Here is a 26715-nt window from a genome sequence, read left to right on the forward strand (position 1 = left end):
CCCCGCTCCCTTCTCCGCAGCTTCGCCCCGAACCCTCCCTGGGAGTCCCCCCCTTTGGCTGCCAGGTTGCACACCTGCTTGGCCAGGAGCCCCCCCAGAGGGACCTGCCAGGGGGCCAGGTGAGTCCCAGCAGTGCTTACCTGCTGGAGCGGCTCTCAGGAAGCATCCAGCAGGCAGGTTCCTGCCTCTGGTTCCTAGGGTCGCGTCGCTCGGGCGGGTTGGGTTGGGTTGAGGGGCTCTCTGCCCGCCGCCCGCGTCTACAAGCCCCGCTCCGCTGCAGCACGCAGCAGAGTGGAGACCTTTTCGCCGTCTCTGTGTGCCTGGGGCAGGGCTGCACTCTGCAGGTTCCTGCCGGCCGGCCGACTGGCGCTGCCGCGCCGGCACTGCCCCAGGGCCCAGGAGGAAGAGGTGAGTGGCGCCAGCAGCGCCGGCTTGCTGCGGTCCCCCCAATATCGGGACAAGGTGCGTCCCGACCAATGTAAGGTTGGGACGCGGGACAAGTCCCCTAAAATCGGGACTGTCCCGATAAAATCGGGACGTCTGGTCACCCTATTTCCAGTTGTCGCTCGCCTCTTCACCCTCCCCACCCACCACTTGCCTACTCAGCCCCCCACCGACTGCTGGCTCATCGCTCGTCTCTTCACCCTGCCCCGCTTGCCTACTCACCCCTCCTGCCACAGGTCCCTCTGGCTTCTAGGATCAGGGGCAGCCAAGGGGTCTCCACGTGCTGCGCCCACCACAAGCGCAAGCTCTGTGGCTCCCATTGGCTGGGAAAAGCGCCAATGGGAGCTGCCGGAGCCACGGAGCAGGGCTTGCAAGCATAGGTGCTGACTTTTGGTTTTGCCGGTGGGTGCCCCACCTGGCCCTGCCCCTTCCCTGAGGCCCTGCCCCCACTCTGCCCAAGGCCCCGTTCCCACTCTGCCTCTCTCTGCTCCCCACTCCTGTTGGCTTGATCTAGCACCTCACTCCACCCACTCACTCAAAGTGACACAGGAGGTTCCCCTCCTCAGGGTAGGAAAGGTTGCCTACTGGTTAAAGCACAGGCCTGGGGCTCAGGTGTTCTGAGTTTGATTCTCTGCTCTGCCGCAGACTCCCTGCTTAGTCTCAGGAAAGTCACTTCATCTCTCGGTGCCCTCGATCCCCACTTCCAAATGGGGCTAATGCTTCCCTGCCTCCTAGGCTAAATCCATTCATGCCTGTGTGATGATGGGGGCAATGGAGGTATCAAGGTTTTGACATTCACAGCATCCCCTGGCAATGAGTTCCACAGGTTGACTATGTATTGTGGGAAGAAATACTTCCTTTTGTTTGTTTCCTATCAGCTCTAAGCAGGGGTGGCTCCAGGCACCAGTGCAGCAAGCGCGCCCCTGGGGCGGCAAGCCGCGGGGAGCAGCCTGCCAGTCACTGTGAGGGCAGCAGTTAGGCAGCCTTTGGTGGCATGCCTGCGGGAGGTCCGCCGGTCCCGCGGCTTCGGTGGCAATTCGGCGGTGGGTACGCCGAAGGCGCGGGACCGGCAGATCACCCACAGACATGCCGCCGAATCCGTGTGACCCGCGGACCGCCCGCAGGTGTGCCGCCGAAGGCCGCCTGACTGCCGTGCTTGGGGCGGCAAAAAACATAGAGCCGCCCCTGGCTCTAAGACACCTGAGGGTGTATTTCCAGTAGATACAAATGTTATCGTCTTTTTCCAACAGCAGTGTGCTTTCTTTTCCTATTAAGTTACTCAGCAATTAGAAATAAAGTCTTAAAAACATTGTAATCTATTTATACAATGCATTTGATATTTCTCCAGCACAAATGAAAACACACTCCAGTTCAAGATATTAAAGGTATAAAGATTCAAAACATAAAAAGAAATTTAAAAATTGAACTTGCATTTACACATGACTGATCTAAAAGCCTGTTTTAGCTCTGGAAACAGTTCAGTTTTACAATGTAATAAGAAATCCTGAGTATGTATCTACAGTGACTGAACTGGACGATTCTTAACTGTGGTCTTAATGAAAATACAATATGACACTATACGTCTTAAATGTTAAGAAAATTTGCCCTCTAAACAATGTCATTTTCAAGGGCATACTCAAATGTTAAAGAAGTTACTAAAGAGACCTGTTCTAAGGCTGTAACAACCAGATAGAATTAAAAGCACTCCGGGAGGGTTTTTTTTATTATTAAAAGTCCCCAGGATCCATTGACTATTTCAAGAAAAAAGATTGAGAAGCAGACGTATGTACAATAATACTTCCTCTGATTTCCAGCAAGAGCAATTGAAATGTCTCAGGGAAGAACTGACTGTGACACTGAAAATAAAATCAATCAGCTTTGTGGGAGAGACTTGAGATCAGCACTCACCAGGTCCCTTCTCTCGGCCAAGGCTAGCCAGAAACTGCTCTCTCCTGAGTCTCATCCTATCAGCTGGGTGGGAACTATTTACCCAGGTGAAGTGCTTTGAGTGCACCTCTGGCCCAGGGGCTGCTAGCTGCAGGGGAGGGAGCGGGGCGGATTTCTAACTCGCACAGGCGCTCAGCCTGAGGGGGCATTTGAGAAACTCATTAAAGACTCCCTCTGTGTGCGAAGGGGTGGGGTGGACAGAGCAATCCAGACAGCTCTCTTGCTCCCAGCCTTGGAGCAGCAGCAGCCCACGCAATGGGGAATTTACATTTCCCACAGCCCAGAGCCAAGGGGGAGAGAGGAGCTGCTGATCCAGCTCCTCCGGGACAGCCGTATCAACTTCTTGCTCAGGGAGGAGTAAAGGCCTGCTCTGCCCTGGAAACGGACCACTTTTACCTGCCATGGGAGCCGGGTTGGAAACTGCAGCCACACGCTGCTCACCTGCTGGCTTCCTGCCAAAACAGCTGACAGGCGGCTGCGCACTACAGTAGATTGGTTAGAAACAGCTAATCCAGCCTCCCGCCAAAGGTTCATGGGGCTGCGCATGCGCGAGAGCTGATTTGCAGCTGCCACAACTGATTATCTAGGGTTACCATGCCTCTGTATTTCCCCGGACGTTTTTAGATATTACAAAATTCCTCCCGGATAGGGATTTAAGAACTAAAAAGCCGGACATGTCTGGGAAAATACGGACGTATGGTAACCCTAGTAGGTGTCAGCTGAACACTGACAAACTCATAGCTGGAAACCAGACCAGCTCACCTGTATGTTAGTATTGCTCAAGAGACTTGTAAAGATGTGTTGAGTCTCCATAAAGGCTTGTAAGTTGCTGCATGTGTTCAGCTTACTTGTAATGTTTGTATCCCGTGCTTTAAGGTGATATGTATGTTTTGCTTTATAACTGTAAAAAGGCCTGCTGTGAACTTGTGAACCCAAGCTGGAGGAGGGTTCCCTCACTCATCAAGAAAGACTATCAAACCTAAGTGGGCCATTGTGAAGCATCACAATACAAAACTGAGCAAATAGCCCTCTCACAGGATACTACAAGGAAGCTGGTTCCATCAGCTGGAATTCTGGAAGAAGGGAACAAAGACCACTCACATGAAAATTCTACATCTCTTTGCTGTTTGGATTCTCACAGAGCTGGAGCTAGGAAACAGAAGCAGAGACCCCCAGGCTCAACCTGGCCTAGCCCTAAAAGACATTCAGTGCGGACAGATTACTATAACTCAGTCACCTTTTGGGACCATAAACTGTAATTCAATTGTGTATATATGTTGCCTGCTTAAATATGTAAATAACTCTCTCATTTCTTTTTCCTGGTTAATCAATTCTCAGTTAGTTAGTTTTTACTATAGGATTGGCTACAAGTGTTGTCTTTGATGTGAGAGCTGAGGTACAAATTGACCTGGTTTGAACTGGTCAGTTGGAACTGGACCTGGTCGGTTGGAACTGGCAACAACCTGAATATTTTGTGAGCTTTGGTGTAAGTGACCATTTCACTAAGTCCAGCTTGCCAAGATGGCAAGATAGGTTGGAATGTGGACACAAATCAGACGTCAAGAATTATAACATTCAAAAACCAGTTGGAGACCACTTCAACCTCCCTGGTCACTCGATTACAGACCTCAAAGTCGCAATACTCCAACAAAAAATTTCAAAAACAGACTCCAACGAGAAACGGCAGAATTGGAATTAATTTGCAAACTTGACATCATTAAATTAGGCTTGAATAAAGACTGGGAGTGGATTGGTCATTACACAAAGTAAAACCTATTTCCCCATGCTAATTTTCCCCCCTACTGTTACTCACACTTTCTTGTCAACTGTTGGAAATGGGCCATCCTGATTATCACTACAAAAGTTTTTTTTTCGCCTGCTGATAATAGCCCACCTTAACTGATTACTCTCATTAAAGTTAGTATGGCAACACCCATTTTTTCATGTCCTCTGTGTGTGTATATATATATATATCTTCCTACTGTATTTTCCACTGCATGCATCCAATGAAGTGGGTTTTAGCCCATGAAAGCTTATGCCCAAATAAATTTGTTAGTCTCTAAGGTGCCACAAGTACTCCTCATTCTTTTTTCATGGTAAGACTGCTACAATACTTAGGAGTTCACATTTGTTACTGAGTTGGTGAAATCTAATTATAGAACATACCACCAGTCTGGGGTGCCTGCCCTGCTTTTGACAGTCTGCCCTGCGGTGGGAACCACGCCAGACAGCATGTCAGTGAGATATTCCTTTATATGCTTTTATTTAGCATTTTTCATCAGTGGATCTCAAAGTGCTTTCCAAAGGAAGTCCGTATCAAGAACAAATCATGCCAAACCAACCTAATTTCCTTCTTTGACAGGGCTACTGACTAGTGGATAGGTGGGAAGTAGTAGATGTGCAAACTAGGGAAATGTGGTCTAGATGGAATTACTACGAAGTGGATGCACAACTGGTTGAAAGACTGCATTCAAATAATAGTAATCAATGGTTTGCTGTCAAACTGAGAGGTGTATGTAGCGGGGTTCTGCAGGGGTCTGTCCTAGGTCTGGTACTATTAAATATTTTCATTAATAACTGGGATAACTGGAGTAGATAGTACGCTTATAAAATTTGCAAATGACACCAAGCTAGGAGGGATTGCAAGCTCTTTGGAGGATAGGATTAGAATTCAAAATGACCTTGACAAATTGGAGAATTGGTCTGAAATCAAGATGAAATTCAATAAAGACAAGTGCAAAGTACTTAATTTAGGAAGGAAAAAATCAAATGCACAACTACAAAATGGGGAAAAATTGGGTAGGTGGTTGTACTGCTGAAAAGGCTCTGGGGGTTATAGTGGATCACAAATTGAATATGAGTCAACAATGTGGATGCAGCTGTGAAAAAGGCTAATATCATTCTGCAGTATATTAATAAAAGTGTTATGGGAGGTAATTGTCCTGCTTTATTTGGCACTGATGAGGCCTCAACTGGAGTACTGTGTCCCATTCTGGATGTCACACTTTAGGAAAGATATGGACGAACTGTAGAGAGTTCAGAGAAGAGCAACAAAAATGATAAAAGGTTTAGAGGAAAGGCTAAAAAAAACCTGGGTATGTTTAGTCTTGAGAAAAGAAGACTGAGGGGGGAAACCTGATAACAGTCTTCAAATATGTTAAGGGCTGTTATAAAGGGGACAATGATCAATTGTTCTCCATGTCCATGGAAGGTAGGATAAGAAATAATGGGCTTAATCTGCAGCAGTTGTGATTTCTGTTAGATATTAGGGAAATTTTTCTAACGATCAGGGTAGTGAAACTCTGGAACAGGTTTCGACGGGAGGTTGTGGAATCCCCATCATTGGAGGTTTTTATAAACAGGTTCGACAAACCCCTCTCATGGATGGTTTAGGTTTACTTGGTCCTGCCACAATGAGGGGGCTGGACCTGGTGACGTCAAGTTCCCTTCTAGCCCTACATTGCTATGATTCTACGATCCCCAGTTTACAGATGGGGAAACTGAGGCACGGGGCGGTGAGAGATATGCCTAATATCATCCAGCAGGCTAGCGACAGAGCTAGGAATAGAACAGCCTTATATATTTCACCTCATTTGGGCTCCTATTAGTCCTGTTGTGGTAACTGGGCCTACAAACTTACCCGATTTGCGAGATCAACTGTAAACATTGAGTGGAAAGATCATAAAAGTCACAATAAGTTATAATAACCAATGTTGATGGGAAAGGCTGGCAAAGCAAGACAGAGGCTCAATGAGTCCAAACAAAAAGGCCTACTGATATAACTCAAAGACTGTGTTAAGATCATACCTGGTAAACAAGAAAAGTGTGGAAATGGAAAGCAATAAACCAAAATTGGTACCTCAGAATTTAGGCTTAACTGGTGGACAAAATAAATGAGGGTACAGCCTTTTCCACCCATCATTCCCTTTTTGGGGTCCTCAAAAAAGAAACTCTGGGGAGCCCCCCACCATGTGTTCTTTTCTTTCTTCCTCTAGCTGAGAAAGTGCGTCCCGAGCTTCAGAGACTTCCCAGTTGATATTCCTGATGATTCCCCACTTGTAACGCTGACAGACCCTGGTTGTCATTGGCTAAGATAAAACCTGGGACCTCTGGAGCTTAATGCATGAGCTGGTACTGCATGAGGTAAAAGACACATCTCTTTTAGCCAAAGCTATAGCAGACTCATCAATTTCTAGTTGGTCTAGTTGCCACCAGAGGGGGACAGCATGCCACCCCAAGCAGGCATGCGTTACAATGGCACTGAGGCTGAGGTTTCTGTGTACCAAACCCAAAACCTTGTTTAAAACTGTTTCATGTAGGACAGTGACTTGGGTCATGTTAACACCTTTGACTCTTTGGGCCCATTTATTCCATCTAAATTAATACAGCATCTCATACCACACTGTTTCTCACTGAGTAGAGAGATAACCAAATGTCTCTTAACAGCTTTTGACAAATGGTGAGCTTATCTTTTCCACTGCTTTTAGGAACAGATGTATTTTTATTCTCCACTGCCTGTACAACTTGAGCATCACGGAATTTGACTCAGGTGAAACCTAACAATAAACTCCACGAAGGCTCTGAGACAGAAAATCGTACCTCTAAAAGACTCCTGTGCAAAAACACTTTACTACTCAGGGCGAATATGTAACAGTGTTTTGAGGATGCTAAAGATAGTCTTGTGATTGGAGCATATTTCATGTTTTACTGAGGCACACTTTATGTAAGAGCACTTAGCATGGGTGAAGAGTAATTTGTAGGCAAGCATAACAGATGAGGCTCATTAGTACAGATATGCTTTTAAAGAACAGATAACTTTACAACTGCTGTATGGGCTAGTGAGTTATTTTAATCTTATGGGGCAGAGAGAGGGAGAGAATCTGATACTACAATAATGAGCTACATTAGATGGACATGAGTAACCATGTAAAATTATTATGTGACCCTTGTCCTACCTTCCCCAATTTTGTTTGCTTAAATAATTTTTTGTATCCTGTCAAAAATCCAGACTGTAAGCTCTTTGGGGAAGGGAGATTGTCTTCTATTTGTTCTCTAAAGCCCCACAGCACATGTTTGTGATAGACAGATACAAGGAAGGGGCCTTTCCCCCCAGCTATGAATAAAGAGGATGAACAGCAACAACTCTTATTGAAACAGGAGCTCAGTGTGTTCACCCACTTCCATGTGATGAATCTCAAGATACATTTAAGCAGGCTGATTTAACAAAAACAGGAAACAAAACTGGGCACTGGATGCATAGAATACGTGGATAACCATCAAGCGTTGACTAAAGGGCTTCAAAAAAGACGTAAACAAATCTTTAGTAAGGGCATAGAGAGTCCCTTATTTTCTTTTCATAATGTATTGTTTTATTATTGTCTGAAAGGACTGGAATTGAGTTGGTGCCTACATACTACAGTGATGGACTCTTCAGAATTGAGATATATAGTGAGTGCAAGCAAGTTCTAGGCAATTTAAGACCTACAGTAGTATGACCATAGCTGATAAGTTCCTTTAAGGACTATCCATTATGGTCAGAAAGAAGGTATTCTCCAGTTGTGTCTATCTCAAGAATGGTGGATGAGCTTCATTGTCCTGCGGAAGAGTCACCCAAAAGAAGTGGTGGAAGCACTTGGGATATTGAAAACAAAATCAGAAAACACACTAATACATATTATGTAGGGGACAATCCTGTTCTGGCAGAGGAATGGACTGAATTACATGGTGACTCTCTTCTCTCTGCTACTTCTCTGACAATATAGAGAAATGTGTTTTCTCAGTAATTAAGCTCTTTGAATCTCTTTGGATCAAGGTGATGGAGATGATCAAGTGTTGGAAACTGATGACTCTAGAAAGACTGTACAGAACTTCTTCTAACAAGATGGGTGGAAAGAAAGATAAGAAGAGAGTCACTGTGCTTCTATAGGGAAATAATGTCACTACTCAGAGTTTTTAGTTACTTAAATGCAGGAACCTAAGATACTGAAAAACATTCAAACCTGATACTTCCACATTGGTGACTAATTCCCAAACCAGGAATGGATTTGGAAGAAATGCTTGTTAACTCTGTACAGTCATTGTGGTTCTTTGAGACGTGTCCCCTTACGGGTGCTCCACTCTAGGTGGGCTAGCACCCCTGCACCTTTGATCGGAGATATCTCCGGTGGTGGTGATCTGTTTGGCCCACGCATGCATGCTAGTCAGCCTTGTGCCCCATGCTGTTGTTTTATAGCACTGCGCGGGCAAACTGCCCTCAGTTCCTTCTCAACCATGGAGCTCTATAGCAGAGAACTCTGAAGCAGAGGGGAAGGAGGGCGGATAGTGGAGCACCTGTAAGGGGACACATCTCAAAGAACTGCACAGACTGAGTAACCATTTCTTCTTCTTCGAGTAGTGTCCATAGAGGTGCTCCACTCTAGGTGAATACTGAGCAATTCTCTCTAAGACGGTGGGGGGAGGGCCCGAAGTTGAGTCCAGTATGGAAGTAAGTACAGCCGAGCCGAACACAGTATCAGAAGCAGAGTTGTGAGTTATTGCGTAGTATGTACAGACACCCAAGTAGCGGCCTTACATATTTCAACATTGGTCACGTTTTTGGGAAATGTCATGAGAAGGCGATGAGTAACAGTCAGCATGGATTTGTCAAGAACAAATCATGTCAAACCAACCTACTGGCTTTCTTTGACAGGGTAACAAGCCTTGTGGATCAGGGAAAGCAGTAGATGTGATATATCTTGGCTTTAGTAAGGCTTTTGATACTGTCTCGAATGACCTCATAAACAAACTAGGGGAATACAACCTAGATGGAACTACTATAAGGTGGGTGCATAACTGGCTGGAAAACTGTTCCCAGAGAATAGTTATCAGTGGTTCAAAGTCAAACTGGAAGGGCATATCCAGTGGGATCCTACAGGGATCAGTTCTGGGTCTGGTTCTGGTCAATATCTTCATCAATTATTTAGATAATGGCATAAAGAGTACGCTTATAAAGTTTGCAGACGATACCAAGCTGGGAAGGGTTGCAAGTGCTTTGGAGGATAGGATTAAAATTCAAAATGATCTGGACTAATTGGAGAAATGGTCTGAAGTAAACAGAATGAAATTTAATAAGGATAAATGCAAAGTACTCCACTTAGGAAGGACCAATCAGTTGCACACAGACAAAATGGGAAATGACTGCCTAGGAAGGAGTACTGCAGAAATGGATCTGGGGGTCATAGTGGATCACAAGTTAAATATGAGTCAACAGTATAACACTGTTGCAAAAAAGCAAACATCATTCTGCAGCAGAAGTGTTGTAAGCAAGACATGAGAAGTAATTCTTCCGTTCTACTCCAAGCTGATTAGGCCTCAACTGGAATATGGTGTCCAGTTCTGGGTGCCACATTTCAGGAAAGATGTGGACAAATGAGAAAAGCAACAAATGATTAAAGGTCTAGAAAACATGACCTATGATGGAAGATTGAAAAAACTGGGTTTGTTTAGTCTGGGGAAGAGAAGACTGGGGTGGGGGGAAGGCGGGGAATGGACTGATGGAAATGATAACAGTTTTCAAGTACATAAAAGGTTGTTACAAGGCGGAGGGCGAAAAATTGTTCTCCTTAACCTCTGAGAATAGGACAATTGCAGCAAGAGCAGGTTAGGTTGGACATTAGGAAAAAATTCCTAACTGTCAGCGTGGTTAAGCACTGAAATAAATTGCCTAGGGGGGTTGTGGAATCTCCATCATTGGAGACTTTTAAGAGCAGGTTAGACAAACACCTGTCAGGGATGGTCTATAATTCTTAGTCCTGTCTTGAGTTCAGGGAACTGGACTAGAAAACCTCTTGAGGTCCCTTCCAGTCCTACGAGTCTATGATTCTATGAGTATTAAGAAGTTTTAAAAGTGGACACCCCCATGAGTAGTTCAAATTCCTTGGCAGTCTCCAATGAGAGATGGATTGATAATAAAATGACCAGCTGCTAGTTAGCAGTGTGAAAGGAGAATGTATAACAGCCATTGACAATAATAAAAAAATAAATGAGCATGATTTCCAATGAGATGACCAATAATCATGGTATAAATAAATGCATTTTTATTGAAAACCTGTAGGCCTCTAAGCATCTGATAACCCCCCCAAAACACAAGGCCAGGAATTTCAAACCAGTGGCATGCCCACTGAATAGAAAACAGAGACCTGAACATGCATAAAAAGTCCAGCAATCGCCCTGGATGCCAGTGGCATTAAATGCTCCACTCACCCAACAAACTGTCATGGTTCATTATTAAAAGCTAGTGATAGGATGTGTTCCTTACATGACTAATACAAGAACAATGAAGACAGCATGTGTTCTGATTTAAAGCACAATTCTCTTTCTTACAAGGCGGGGGAAACAAGTAAATTTATATTGAACAAAACCTGGGTAGATAGTTTACATAGGGCCCAAAACTACAGCTCCTAAATCTGGCAAAAATCCTATTACATACAGTTTTAAACATACATTGGGGGAATAAGAAGAAAGAAGAATTTGAGACTGCAGTGTATGAATATATACATAAACATTGGCTATTTTCTCAGATGTGCTTTGCGTCTGATGGATATGTTATAATTTTGGTAGCATGATTTATCATCAGGGGAGATAAAAGTTCTGTTAAGGAAAAAATTCTCTTTGTAATATTTTTAATTGCTAACCTCTTTGAAAACAGATTTGCAAGTCCATTTTGGTCAGCCTCTGCTCTCAAACATGGCACAAAAAAATCACGTGGAGCCTGCACTTTCTGCACAGCCAAAACACTATTATGTGTTTCTATAGCGCCTTTGTAGTATTTAAGTGCTTGGTCAATCAGAGATACAGAACTGGCCTTTAGTAGAGTTTGGGTGAGCACAGAATTAGACCCATGAAAGTTGAACCTGGCTTGTTATGCTGCTCAGATTTTAAGCTTCTACATTTGCAGGTGCAAATTGTATACACAAATAACTGTGGGCAAATTGTATGTCTACAATTTATTGTGTCTGAAATCTTGAGTATTGATCCATTCTGGTCCAATGAAGTCAATAGGCGTGTTTCTACTGACTTCAATGAGAACTGGTTTAGACCATTACTTATCTAAATCCCTAATTTGAAGACACAGAAACCACACACCTAAGTGACCTATGTTGTTAGTGCAACTAATTGTGGATCCAAAGTTATGCTTGCATTGATGTGTGCAAGCAGAAATGGAGGCCAAGTTAAATGAAAATTCATATTTCCTGTGTTTTTACTCTGCTGTTTCAGAACAAATTTATATTTGGAGGCTAACGGCAAACAACCCTTCAGTTTGAGATTCTGATCCAAAAGGATTATTGTACATTAATTCCATGTGGGTCACAACCTTCCCCATTCCTATATATTGTCCATAAGGAGAGATAAAATAAGAGGACTCAGCATTTGATTCATTTACATGGATTGCCATAATGAAAACCAAGTGTGAATGCAAGATCTTCCTTTTGAGATGAGAAACTCAAATGTTAGCCATGATACAAGATGTAGCCACAATAAACCATGGTAATATCTTCTTGGACAGTTTGCTAACATGCTACTTGGCATCTGCATACATTCTCTAATGAATATAGCTGCTCAGAGCGCTGTGCTCCCCATTTCATTTAAGGTTTCAAACAGTAAAAGGCAGAGCACTGCAAACTCTACATATAAGATAGTGATTTTAATAAAGATAGACACAGTTCCTTATGGTAAATGTTTTTATCTTCTAAAGCTCAGTGCATTATACCAAGCTACATTACTCTGTTGCTGGTCAGTGTCAGACTGATGGAGTTAAATTGCTGGAATGTGGTAGTGTCATGTTGCTAAAGTTTTCCATTAACCGAGTCATGTTGCTAGGATGGCAGAGGCCAGATGTCTGGCACTTTGAAGAATATAAAGATGGCTATAGAGGTTATTCTTGATATGACAGTAGCACTCATAAGACCCCACTGACAGAGGGGCCCCATTGTGCTAGGTGCTGTACAACTTATAGTAAGAGAGAGTCCTTTCCCCGAAGAGAGCCTGACTAACCCGACAAAGAATGGCAGGGGAAACAGTGGCCCAAAGAGGTGAAGTGACTTGCTACAGTTCACGCATTGGGTCAGTGGCTGAGCTGGGATTAGAACTCCTGAGTCCATGCCAAATCCACTAGAGCAGGCTGCCTCTCCTAGCTCGAGACCATTACCCATCCCACCCTTCACCAAGCCACTCACGTCAGTCTAAAGTTACCTTTGTTGTCGTGCCAGACGCGCACCTTACACAGGTCTCCCAGGCTCAGCATGTCGGGAAAATTGAAAACATCCATCTGGTTCCTTTCAAACTTGTTAGACTTGTTAGACTCCTTCAGAGCAAGAGTCCCGCTGTCTCCGTTCTCCCCAAACATAATCAAGGACACGTTGGCGTCGGTCCCAGCTCCTGGAAGGAGATGGCAAAACACAACACAGTAACTGCTACAATGTCTCTGAAGCCAACCAAAATGGGTACAGAAACGGCAGGCTAAAAGTGACTGGGATTCTTGCTCTAATGTGCAACACTCTTAGGGCAGAGCTGATGAATAGAGTTGACTCTTGCATGATTCTGCTGGACCAGCAAAGAGAGGCTTCACAGCAGGCAGGTAACAAGCGAATACTTTGAACTTGTCCCCACAAATTTAGTGTGAGTGGCAAGTCCTTATACACAAGTTGCCATAATAACTTTGATAATATACCCACCTCTTACATAGCACATTTCATCCACAGATCTCAAAGCACTCTACAAAGGAGAGCACTGTCATTATCCCTATTTTATGGATGGGGAAACGGAGGCACGGGAAAGTGAAATGAAGTGACTTGCCCAAGGTCACCCACCAGCAGAACTGGAAACAGAATGTAGGTCTTCCGAGTCCCAGTCCAGTGCTCCATCCTAACATTCCTGGTGACTGTGCCAGAGTAATACAGTAAGAACGTGGCTGTGTCAGCCAATGTCCACTGCCTGCCATTCAGCAGTGCAGTTCTAATTCACGGGGTAGCCTGGGATCTCCCAAATAGCATGGTGTAATAACATGGGCATTGGGAGCCATTCAAGCACCACCACAGGCCAGAGGACACACAGTTGCATAGGAGGCAGGCAGCAGTAGCACTGCACTGGGGCCCAGCACAGATGCTCTTAAAGGCAGGGCAGGGAAGCCTACAGTAAGAGATTTGTATCATCTTTGCTTAAAGAGTAGGATGCCCAAAGACGTGGAGAAACTAGTGGTCAAGGAGCTAGTACCTGTTGGAATGCTCTGTGTTGGGCTTGTGAGCTGGCATGGACACCTTCCCCCTCACTGCCACAGGCCTCTCTTGGCCTGCCAGGGCCCCTTCCCACTTTGCCATTTTCCTCTCCTGGCAAGTAGTGGCCCCAAACTGATCCTCAAAGTGCTCCCACATGGGAGAGAGGCTAGTCCTGCTCTACGGGCTGGCCCTCCAGCTACTGCCCATCTTGCTGCTACCTTCCTCCCTTTGTCAAGCCTGGGGTTTGAGTGCAGGACTAAGCAAACAGCACAGGGAGTGTTCCACAGTCATGGTCAAACTACTGCTATCTGGATGTCTCTCCCAGAGTTCTAGCTCATCTGCTTTCCCCATTCTTCAGCGCAATGCCCTCCGCACATCGCATTCAAGTGCCCCCAATCTCTCTCCCAGCTGCACCACCATCCTTACCTTCCTCCTATCTGCCTCTAGCCGCCTCCGCCTCTACTGTATCACATGGTGTCTATGCACATGTGTGCTTATCTAACATAAAAACAGTGGGTGAGATTTTCAGAAGCATTCAGCATTGGTCTAATTCTTCTCTCACTTCCTGCAATGGGAGAATTTTTAGGCCAACACTGAGTGCTTTTGAAAATCCCACCTATTATGTGTCTCTCCTATATCCTATCCCACCACCACAGAAGCATTTCTAAGATGGACTCTATACCAGTCTGGTACCCAGTATGGAATTTCACATGGGCATGGGTGAAATTATGAGCATTTTGCCTGGCACCGTCTATAATTCCATAACAACGCACTGGTTCACAGAAGCAAATTTGCTTTTCTGAGGCCAGACTTTTATTGCTGCATCAGACCTGAGGGGCCTTCTAATTCTGGCAACTGAAAAAGGGACGATCAAACCCAAACCTGGCTCACCAAGAAACTCAGCCTTTGCCACCCTTTGCTAGAAGCTCCAATTTTTCAGACTTTGGAGGCCTCAAGCCAATTCTTGTACAAGCATATTGCAAACCCGTCAGCTGTACAATGATTTTTGTACAGCTCTGCTCAAGCGCCAAGGGGAAAATGTGAGGAACCTGGGAAGCTCGTGACAAAATAAGTTTCACTGCAGAACAATGCTTTATAACTTGTATTATTTGTATTCTTCCAAATTTGTATTAACCACATATATCTGTACACAAAGAAAAACAGAACCAATGCAAAAGTGACTCACTTGCATGCAGAGGACAGTCAAATAAATGTCTCACACCTACATGACATTTTGCTTGTGTTAAATCGGGACTAATTTTCAGCAGTTCCCTGAGAAAAATTTAAGGAAGGAAGAAAAGCACCAGGGATTCATGCAGTTCAGTCAGCAGTACCTTTCATGGCCCTAAAGTTGCTGAGGTGATGAACAAAGCAGAATAGTCTACTTTCTTATAAGAGGCAGGCTCCCAATTAATGCAAGGTCTCAAAAAAGCACAGAACCGACTGGCTTTTAGCAAAACCTTCTTGGCAGGAAGCAGCTTATGAAGGCCTCATGCCGTGACAGTAACCTCACAAGCAATTAGTACGAGATGGGAAAGAAAAGAACAGAAATGGCTGAATCAATGGATATTTCACCTAGCTGACTTTTTTTGGTTCCTTGAAACAGACACACACACTTAGGAACTGCAGCAAATTTGACATGTAACTGACAAACAAAACAAAGAGGTCAAGTCAGTGTGATGAGGTAGCTGTCATGCTCCTGGGGGCAGAAGCCAGAGTGGGTCCTTTACTCTTTGAGGCGCTGAACTGGTTTACCAGTCTTGGGCCTGATCCAAAGTCTACTGAAGTCAGTGGGAATTTTCCCTTGAACTGAACTGGGCTTTGGATCAGACACTTAGAAACGGACTGCACCCATCACCTCATATTTGGTGAACTGTAAACTGTATAATAGTAGAGATATTAATATTTACCTGCCTCTTAGGCCAACTATATTAATTAATGAGTTTTGGAGATACTAGAATATAATTATTAGTTCAGGATCTTTATTTTTGCAGTGCCACATATTTGATGGCTACAAATAAAATATAGAAACAGGACTTAAATCAAGATCACTAAGGAGAGAGGATGGTTTTGAGCATCAAGAGATCTGGGTTCTATTTCCAGCTATGTCTCTGTTATATCTTGTTTTAAATAGTTTAAACCTGAGTCACTAAAAAGGAATAGCTCTCACCATGTTTCTTTCCTTCCTTTGCTGCTGATTCCCTTCACTAAACTCCCTTTCCAATGTTCTCAAGTAAAAATTGCCTACACTCACTGCACAGTACTGCACCATTGAATCAGATGGACCCACCATTACCTTGGGCAAGTCTCTTAAGGACAAATGTTCAAAAATGTCTTTAAATTTTGAGTACCTTCATATCTGGGGACCCAAATATACCCCTCACTAAACTTCATCTGAAGTTGTGAGTACTCTGCACCTCTGATAGTCCAGCTGAAGTTGGCTCAAGTTTCCATCCAATCTACTGGGAGACCAGCTCTTTCAAAAACTAAGCCACATATCTAGGTGCCCAAAGCAGGACTTAGGGTACATTTAACCTAAAATAGACATGCCAGGATTTTCAAAAAAGGATGTCTCAAGATAGGGCCCTGACATCATAAAATCACCCACATCTTCTTAAAGGGTCACTTATCTTAGGCTGGGCTAGCATCCAGAGAGTGTATTACTGTATCAGGATTCTAAGGATCTTAGAACAGGCCTTTGTAAACCTATTATTCCTGCATTCATGCACTGTATTGGTTTCCTATCTGCTTCAGGGAGCAATTCAAGGTGTTGGTTTTAAGGAATATAACCTGGGACCTGGCTGCTTTAGAGACCTTCTCTCTTCCTATCTACCTTCATGCTGACAGCTAACATCTGAAGCACTTCTGACAGCCCCTAGATCTGATCTCTGGAAGACTGGAATCAGGTCATTTGCAGTAGAGGACCCTCACTTGCAGGAGGGGTGCTAGAATCATCCCCATTTCTCCACCACAGTCCAAGTTTGCTGACTTTCAGAGCACAGTAGAAGGCCCATCTATTACTCAAGTATTTTCTTGAGCTTGAGTAACACTGAGGTATTTTAAAGTGTTGGGAAAGGGTGTGCACTAAGGTGGCTGGCAAGTGCTACTGCCTAATATAGGTAGCAGAGTTTGCGTTATTGTTTAAATTACCCAAATGCACCCAGAGGCTGTGGAGATGGATGCAGAAAATAACTCTATAATGAGAAATACATGGGCCTGATTCTGCATTTCTTTACAGCAGTGGAGTTCAGTGGAGTTACTGCTGGTTTACAGCGGTGTGACAGTGGCAGATGCATCATGCTCGACATACCGAACAAGCAATTTATTACCTAGAGAGAAGGGCTTTTCCTGACAAGTGTGTGGTTCACAACTTGACCCCTTCCCAGATCTGTTGGCTAAAGCGCAGCATCATGCAGCCCAGTGTATAATTTGATCCAAACTCATCCTCATTGTCATCTGTTCTCTCCCACCAGCTGCCACGGATCGTAATGAAAGAAAACGTTTCATCATTAATACCCATCACCCTTCATTCAACATGAAGAGGAGGTGAGTCTGCTGCTGCTGTCACCTCCCATTCCGCTCTCATTTCTATGCTCCTTGCCTTTGTGAGCCAGGGCTGAATTGCAGAAAAAGTTGACACTATGCTCATACTGTTTATACCGGATGGAAGGTCAGGCACACAAACACATCCTTATACTCTCTCTCTTGTTTTTAGTACTCCATGACATGTTTTTAATGTTTTGCAGCCCTGTTGGTCCCAGGATATCAGAGAGACAAGGTGGATGAGGTAATATCTTTTACTGGACCAACTTCTGTTGGACAGAGACACATTTTTCAAGATACCCAGAGATCCTTTTCATACAAGATAGACCTCACCCACCTTGTCTCTCTACATGTTTTTAAGGCATGCAGTGGGCAGCAAGGCAGCAATGTCACTAAGATACCTCGTCAGGGGCTATCTTTATATTCTAAACACAAATCCCTCACATGGTGTAAATTCAATGCTAGAAAGGGGAAAATAAAAGAGAGCTGAAGACTGAGCAATGTTGGAAGATCCAGAGCAGGGCTAAGCCAGTCAGAAAGTGTGTGTACGTGATAAAGTGTATCTTGCACTGATTTGGCATTCAGCGATTGTGTAAAATGAGTAAGATTCACAGAGTGTATCTAAAGTGTATCTTGCACTGATTTGGCATTCATCGGTTGTGTAAAATGGGTGTAAGATTCACAGAGGAGTTGGAGAGAGGATCCCATGGAAATAGGCAGTGATCCCAGCTAATGGCATTGCAAGCCCATTTTACTGAGATATTTGAAGCTCTGCAACTTTCTTCTGCCATTAACTGAACTTTTCCAAAGTTCCACAGTCTGGGTCTTACCCTGGGGCTGGCTTTTCATGCTCTTTAAATACTTTGCACTTTCATAGAATCCGAGAATTGTAGGGCTAGAAGGGACCTCAAGAGGTCATCTAGTCCAGTCCCCTGCACTGAGGCAGAACTAGGTATACTTAGATCATCCCTGCAAGGATCTCAAAGCACGTTACAAAGGAGAGTGAATACCGTCAGCCCCATTTCACAGAGAAATACACTACGGCACCAAACAGTTAAGGGAATTACCCAAGTCACACAGGAAACCTGTAGCAGGTCAAGGAATTGAACCCAGATCCCTGAGCCTTAACCACAAGAACAACCTTCTGCTGTACACAACAGCAGGACCTGATCAAGAAAGGACCAGTGACAGTAGCAATGTGTCTAGCAATTGTTGTCTATTGATTCTTTAAGGGGAAGCAGCTGCATTATTTTTAAATTAAAAAATAATTTAATTTAATTTAATTTAATTTAGTCAAATACAGACCTAGAGGCTTAAAATTATATTTGCTCTGTAGCAGATTTCCTGTTCTCCACTGAATAATGTTGAGTTTCTGTAATAAAGACACTCTTATCCTCCAGGAATTTCAAGGTTCCAGGACTGTAGGACCAAATTCTGCCCTCAGAAATAGCATAATTTCCACTGAAATATGAGATTGTATCTGTAGGTAAAATTTGAGCCTGGTGCTAGAAAGCCAGAAATTGACAAAATGACCCTACCTCCAATATCACTGGTTTTAACCTGAACAGTGTATGTGGTATTCTCCATCATCTGCTCTTCATTTATCACTGCAGGCATCTCGCACACAAGAGCTCCCTTAGCATTTCTGAGCTTGGACAGCCATTCGCTGTATGTAAACGTGGTCACTTCTTGATTCGACAGGTTCTTCAGGATGATCTGGGGAAACGAAGGAATTTCAGCCACAGTTAAAATAAGGGCAGAGATCAGGCTTAGAAGTAGCACTGTGCAATTGAGAGCGGATAGAATGTTTGGTAGAACTCTGGCCACAGACCAGCCCAGAGTCCAACACACACGTATTCAGGTCACCAGCTCCTTTTGAGCAACTTTTACTGGTCTCATGATGGTTCCAGTGGGATGGGAGAAGTACTGTGTGCTGTTCTTGAGCTAATCCTCTCCACAAGGCTGGACCTTCGTATGATGGAAAGGCAACGGAAGAATTGGAGAGGTATTCCAGAGGACACCAAACAAAAATCTATGGCTTACTTTGGACGGGGGAAGGCAAATAACAGTTTATATGACTCATTGGCAGAAGCAGAAAGTACACAGAAGTGAAGCAGCACATCAGGAAGTGCTGAGTGGCTGCACGAGCCCCCGCAAGAGGAGGTTGGCATGGTGCTGCCTGATCGGCATATGGCAGTGTTGCCAAACTAGAGAAAAATAAAAAAAAAAAAAAGCAAATGTCAATTGAAACAGAAACTCATGCAATAATTTATCTTCAATGTAAGACGCAACCAAACCCTGTTCCCAGTACTCGTGATCCTGTGCCCCACACATACATTCTGGCACCATTGTGAGTAGCATCATATCCTGACAAAAGCTTACAGGAAAATACTTGGTGCGGGAACAGCCGGGCCTGGATTCACAAAGGGACTCCGGCATCGTGATGCAAAGCATTGCAATGCCTAACTTTTGGGCACCTAGAAAAATCACAGCACAACACTGCAATCCCTGAAGCCTGAGTTAGGTGTCTAGGCTCCCCTATACAATGACTGGGGAGAGGTAAGCACTTTAGACTGCAATCCACAAAAGTCAGCACGGTAGGCAGAGAGCTGCCTAAGCTAATGAATGGGAGATGCTGATGAGGGGGGTCTTTCTGAAGCCCCAGCCCTCTCATGGGAATAGGCGCCTAAATCCATGCTGGAAGGAGTCACCGATCGCTGCTAGCAATCCCTCTCCTGGAGTATGGCCGCTAAAGTCATTCCTTGTGAGCATGATTTAGGCACCTGCCTCCCTCCACACAAGATGTGCAGACAAGGAAGTGGTGGTGTCACCCACCTAATAATTTTTTGCACAATGGTTAGAAGACTCACCTGGGGTGGGGGAGACCGCAGTTCAATGCGACCCTCTGCCTGAGGGGGAGAATGGATTTGAACAGGAGTCTCCCACCTCGCAGGAGCATACTCTACCCACCCTGCTGTGGGCTAGTCTGATGTTGGAGAGCTCCCTCAATTTCTCCTCTTGAAGCTTCCATTCATTTCAATGGCAGTGAGGAGCCTAAGTACCTTTAAGGAGCTGGGCCTCAGTGCCCATGCGTTGAGCCCAATGTTATTTTCGTTGCATTTGGATCAGAAGGGTTCGGATCCTAGCATTGAGGTGGGGCTCTTTTTGTTTGTTCTCTGTTCTTTTTGTTGAGAGCATTGGCTGCTGGCTTGCCAACGCCAGTGGGGCCAAGTGGATTGTGTTTCAACTATTTTTCAGCGCAGCCCCCTAAGGCTCGGATGTGAATATTTAAATGTTTGTACATCTAAATATATTAATAAGTGATAGTTGACCCTATTAGGATTTTGAGGGGGAATGTCAGTATCTCTATAAGAGGGTGGCCTTCTCCTTTAAGGTTCAGGAGACCTGGAGCTAGCTAGTCAGCCCCTCCCCTGCCCCCGTGCCCTAGTTAGCTGCCGCAGGGTCAGGAGACAGTCTGAAGCTCCTGGGTCTCAAACAAGGACTAAGAAAAGTCAGTTTGTGGGAGGAGCCACAAGTCTGGGCTCTTGTGGAAGGCTCTGAAAGGACTCCAAAGAAGTAGTCTAGGAGCCTGAGCTCTACCCAGGGCAGGGAAGATGGAAAGGTAACCCAGAGTGGCTGAGCTTGCGAGAGGGGAAGCAGCTTGAGAGACAATCATAGAAGATTAGGGTTGGAAGAGATCTCAGGAGGTCATCTAGTGCAACCCCCTGCTCAAAGCAGGACCAACCCCCAACTAAATCATCCCAGCCAGGGCTTTATCAAGCTGGGCCTTAAAAGCCTCTAAGGATGGAGATTCCACCACCTCCCTAGGTAACCCATTCCAGTGCTTCGCCACCCTCCTAGTGAAAAAGTGTTTCCTAATATCCAACCTAGACCTCCCCCACTGCAACTTGAGACCATTACTCCTTGTTCTGTCATCTGCCATTACTGAGAACAGCTGAGCACCATCCTCTTTGGAACCCCCTTTCAGGTAGTTGAAGGCTGTTATCAAATCCCCCCTCACTCTTCTCTTCTGCTGACTAAATAAGCCCAGTTCCCTCAGCCTCTCCTCATAAGTCATGTGCCCCACCCCCCTAATCATTTTTGTTGCCCTCTGCTGGACTATCTCCAATTTGTCCACATCCCCTCTGTGGTGGGGGGTCCAAAACTGGACGCAATACTCCAGGTGTGGCCTCCCCAGTGCCGAATAGAGGGGAATAATCACTTCCGTCGATCTGCTGACAATGCTCCTATTAATGCAGCCTATTATGCTGTTAGCCTTCTTGGCAACAAGGGCACACTGCTGACTCATATCCAGCTTCTCGTCCACTGTAATCCCTAGGTCCTTTTCCGCAGAACTGCTTCCTAGCCATTCGCTCCCCAGCCTGTAGCAGTGCATGGGATTCTTCCATCCTAAGTGCAGGACTCTGCACTTGTCCTTATCAAACCTCATCAGATTTCTTTTGGCCCAAGCCTCCAATTTGTGTAGGTCACTCTGGACCCTATCCCTACCCTCCAGTGTATCTACCTCTCCCCCCAGCTTAGTGTAATCTGTGAACTTGCTGAGGGTGCAATCCATCCCATCATCCAGATAATTAATGAAAATGTTGAACAAAACTGGCCCCAGGACCGACCCCTAGGGCACTCCGCTTGATACTGGCTGCCACCTAGACATCAAGTCTAACTTGCTGGCAAGAATACTGTGGGAGACTGTATCAAAAGCTTTGCTAAAGTCAAGGTATATCACGTCCACCATTTTCCCCATATCCACGGAGCCAGTTATCTCATCATAGAAGGCAATCAGGTTGGTCAGGCATGACTTGCCCTTGGTGAATCTGTGTTGACTGTTCCTGATCACCTTCCTCTCCCTCAAGTGCTTCAAAATGGGTTCCTTGAGGAACGCTCTACCCCAGAGCAGAGAGACTTAAAGGGAGCTCAGAAGGTGGAGTCCAAGGGGAGCAAAAGAACTGCTGCCAACTCCAGCCTGTGTGGGGAAGGCTGAGAGGACCCACCTCAGAGGAGACAACAGAGCAGGGAGCGCCTGCAATGCCATTCTTGGCCAGCAGGGGGTGTTATAGGGCAGGCACACCCTGTGACAATCAACAGAGGGTCCTGTGGCACCTTTAAGACTAACAGAAGTATTGGGAGCATAAGCTTTCATGGGTAAGAACCTCACTTCTTCAGATGCAAGAGTGACAATCCTTCACTTTAAAAAAAAAAAAAAAAAGGTGTTTCAGGAATAGTGTGTATAAATACAGCCCCAGTAGTCTGCCGTGTAGTTAAGCGAATACCATCACTGGCAGGAGCCTTAATCTGCACCCAAGCAATTCTGCAATTTTATTTTGCTCGGAGTACTGTAATGGAGAGGTTTGGTACCTCATTTCAATTTACCTCTACCCACATCTCCTAGAAGAGAGCAGCCTGAGCAGCTTCCCCCGGGGGGGCCTGCAGACTCCCCAATGTACACAAACCAACGCTGGGGTAATTGCCCTTGTGCTTATACGTTAAAGTGCCCAGCACACGTGTAGAAGAATCCATAACGAGGTTCTGATTCTGTGATTGTTCTCATCAGGACACTGAAAAAGGAAAGAGAATAACCCCCTCTTCATTGCAAAGGGAGAACACTTGCGGGCTCTGCTTTGAATGAACGGTCTCAAACTCTCGTGGAATTTTTATAATATAAAGGAAAACTCTAACCGAACAATGTCACTCAGATGGTTGCATTCAGGATGGTTTGTAGGTATTGGGTGCAATGCAAGGAGTGCTTTATTAAGGCAGCTTCATAGCAGACGGGGCATGGATTGTACAACCCCCAATGAATCAAATGTCCAGATTTTTAACCCTAACCCTAAAAGTTTCCCATTCTCTCACTCAGCAAATCCTCATCTCCTCCCATTACTTCCCAACCCTCTACCTTACCTCCCAGAGCCATTGGGATGCTTTACCTTCGCTAGCAGGATCCTTGGAGGGGACTCATCAGTAGGGGATATGTATAACCATTGAGGCACTAGGTGGAGCTGCCATGTGGCCCAGAACCCAACAGCAGGAGAGTTGTAAAAAGTGGCCTCTAATTTTGCGTGCTTTGAATGTTGGGTCTTCTGACTTCAGCCACCCAAGGCTTGATCTCCTGAAGTGCTGAGCACCCACAATTCCCGTTGGTGATATAGGTGCCCAACATTCTGAAAAATCAGGCCTTAAGTGTCTCAAAATTGCATCACCCCAAATCAGTGGCAAGTTTTGAATTTTTCCCTAAGCTACTCAGAGCTTTCAAACCCTTACTGTATAGCCCCAGTGCTGCAAACTGTTGTGTGCGCACATAGGGATCTTTTTGCAGAACTGGGGACTAAGTTTGTAAAATGGCATGTTAATATCTGGGGATCTATAAATAACAATGAACAATGATGGCTACTGTTCAACATGCTATGCATCAAGATCTTGATCCCATTCATATTTGAAGTCATAATTTAAAATCCATTTTTAAATATTTTAAGTCTTACTTTTAAATCCGTTTGCATTTTTAATGCAGTTTGGATCTTAAGTATCAGGTTATTTACCCCACTGAGCTTCTGAATGGGGGGTTGCAACGTATCTCAAATAGAGAAAAAGAATTATGAAGAAAAATATCTTTTCTGCTGGTAAATTGAGAGGTTTAGCTATGTACATCTTTGATGCATTTTAATTGGTGTTTATACACTTCTATTTCTAGTAAACTAAAAGCAGCATAAATTATGATCAGCGAACTGTTTACAAAAAGACCAAAGAGAATTAAAAAGAACGTTTATTGTTATTTCAACACAACAAGAAAACTGAGAATGTCCTATGGCTAAATAGAGCAACAAATGGTTAATTATGGGGTTGATAGCTTAATCTAGCTTCTCATTTCACCATGCTAGTTAGCACTAACTGTGAACCATCTGTCTGAGATTTTAGCAATATCCCCACATGTATTTCATGATGTGGTTTTAATATGCATTGCTGAGAGAAATGGTTCAGATCAGTTTTCATGTCACACCAAGCTACATACATTTTCCAATTCGGAATACAAATCAGGGCACACAATGGCTCCCTCCTCCTGTTTTATGGATCACTCCTGTCCTGGTTCACTTGTTGAGAATGTCATGTTGTACTTTTACCTCAGGAAAAAAGAATCAATAAAGAATGTTCCAAAAATTGCACTATAGCTAACAGAGAAGTTCAGCTTTCTCAGCTTCTTTAGTCTCTCCTGTATTTGTGTACTAAAAAGGAGATGAGGGCAAGACTTTTAAAAGCGCCCCCATGGCTTAGGACCCTAAACCCCATTTTCAAAAGCATTTCAAAAGAATTTGGTGCATTAGTTGTTTGTCTGTCTCCGTGGGTATGTCTACACAGGGATAAAATACCCATGGCGTGACGGTGGCTGGCCGAGATCAGCTGACTACGGCTCACAGGGCTCGGGCTGTGGAACTAAAAATCGCTGTGTAGACATTCAGGCTTGGGAAGGAGCCCGAATTCTGGAACCCTGCACCCTGGCAGGGTCCCACAGCTCAGGCTCCAGCCCCAGTCCGAATGTCTACACAGTGATTTTTCAGCCCTGGAGCCCGAGCTCCATAAGCCCAAGTAGGGTGACCAGATGTCCCCATTTTATAGGGACAGTCCCGATTTTGGGGTCTTTTTCTTATATAGGCTCTTATTACCCCCCACCCTCTGTCCTGATTTTTCACACTTGCTGTCTGGTCACCCTAAGCCCGAGTCAGCTGGCCAGGGCCAGCAGCGGGGTTTTTTAATGCTTGTGTAAGACATACCCTGTGAGGGCTGTGTGGCTGGGGGTTACCAGGTGAACAGGTCAGGCCAGGAGAGGTCTATTTGTTGCATCTCCATGAGGACCATGTGGCTGGGATTCTTTGATCAGATCTGGTGTTTGAAGTCTCTGATGGGGTAAAGCTAAGCAGCAAGTCTTAGTATATAAGTCAGTTGCCAAGTGAACATTTAAGGAGGCGAACAGGAGCAGTAACCAGAGGAGTTTTGGAGGGAATTGGAATAGGAAGTGTGGTTCCTTCTGTTTTAGGTATGGTTCTATGCCAGGTAGTGGAATCTGAATGACGAGAGAACAACTGCTGTGTTTTGCTTTGGATGTGCTATGTTTTCCTTTCTGCTGGAAGACAGTCAAGATTTCTGGTGCATGAAATGCAAGCTGGTGGCCATACTGGAGGACGAGATACATAGTCTGGAAGCATAAGTATCAACACTGTGTAGTGTCTGAGAAAACAAAGTCTTTTTGGACAACCAGATTCAGAAATTATTGCCACAGATTCCACATGGGGAAGGTTTGCCATTGGAGAGAGTATAAACCAAAGAAGAAGACAGGCAATTTAAGACCAAGAGGGAGGAAAGAGAAACAGGTGGCATTCAGTCCAGCTAGAGTCAGCTCAGTGAGCTAACTATCAACGAACTTATCTCCAGAAGAATGGAACAGAATGCTACAGGAGACATACTCGATGGGCCTTCTTGTGATATGGTATGAAGCAATCAGCTACCAAGAGAGATTCTTCAACTGTCCTAAGAAGACAAGCAATCATCATTGGTGACTCCATATTAAGAAGAGTGGACAGAGAATTCAGCAAGGGACTTCTTAGTTGGAGCAGCCACTGTTAAATTAACAATCCAAGGGGAGGATGGTAAGGAGGTGAATGTTGTACAAACTCAGCCTGTAATGAACAAATTGAACCAATGTGACAAAGAATGTAAAGAGAAGGAAAATTTCAGTTGCTTACATACCGATGCTAGGAGACTGGGCAATAAACAATTAGAACTGGAAATGCTCACTGAGAAGAAATATGATATCATTGGTATTACTGAAACCTTATGGGACACTTTATTAGAATGTTCAAATCATTACATTGTTACAACCTGATTAGGAAGGATAGAGTGGATGAAAGAGATGGCACCTTACATTACAGATACCATTAACTTTTTTATAGTTATTGATATCTCAGAACCACTGGGTCTTGAATGCAAAATCAATGCTCTAACTAACAAACCCAGGAGAGGGTACTGGTGGGGGTCTGTTACAGACCACCGAATCAAACTAGCGAACAGTATGCATTACTCCTTAAGCACCTCTCTGTAATGTGAGTGGAAATAAAAATTATGTTTTCGCATCCTCAATTTGAAAATATGTTGTAGGTCTCATGCAGCCAGTAGTAAAACATCTTAGTGTTTCTAAAATTATAGCTGGTAATTTTCTAACACAAAATGCAGCCAACATAAGATGACTCTATTTCGGACCTTGCTAATGTGGATAAAGATGAATTAATCACACCAGTGGGTGGTTGCCTAGGGACCAGTGATCATGACCTAATTATGTCTAATGTGGGCCAAAAGAAGACAGTTCCATGCAGCAGTTCTTCAAAAGGGTTAATTTCCTCAAACTGAGGAAGATGAACAAAATTGATTGGGAGGAAATTTTAGACAGAAAAATGTGAATGAAAATTGGGAGTTGTTTAAGAGGAGGGTATTAGACAGCTAAAAAGCCACAATTCTACAGTCAAGAAAG

The 26715-nt window shown here is 44.5% G+C and overlaps 1 protein-coding gene across 1 annotated transcript in view; it reads right to left on the minus strand.

The window, feature by feature from the left end:
* The window catches only part of LOXHD1 (lipoxygenase homology domains 1), a 279511-nt gene that overhangs the window by 23898 nt on the left and 228898 nt on the right, over positions 1 to 26715 (minus strand). The window contains exons 41-42 of the mRNA XM_026649217.1: positions 18725 to 18902; positions 12622 to 12807 (exon numbers count right to left, since the gene is read on the minus strand). Of these exons, the coding sequence (XP_026505002.1) occupies positions 12622 to 12807; positions 18725 to 18902 (364 nt within the window). The remainder of the gene's footprint in view (positions 1 to 12621; positions 12808 to 18724; positions 18903 to 26715) is intronic.

Source organism: Terrapene carolina, unplaced genomic scaffold, assembly GCF_002925995.2.
Source record: "Terrapene carolina triunguis isolate 2854851 unplaced genomic scaffold, T_m_triunguis-2.0 Scaffold69, whole genome shotgun sequence".
Lineage (NCBI taxonomy): Eukaryota > Metazoa > Chordata > Testudines > Emydidae > Terrapene > Terrapene triunguis.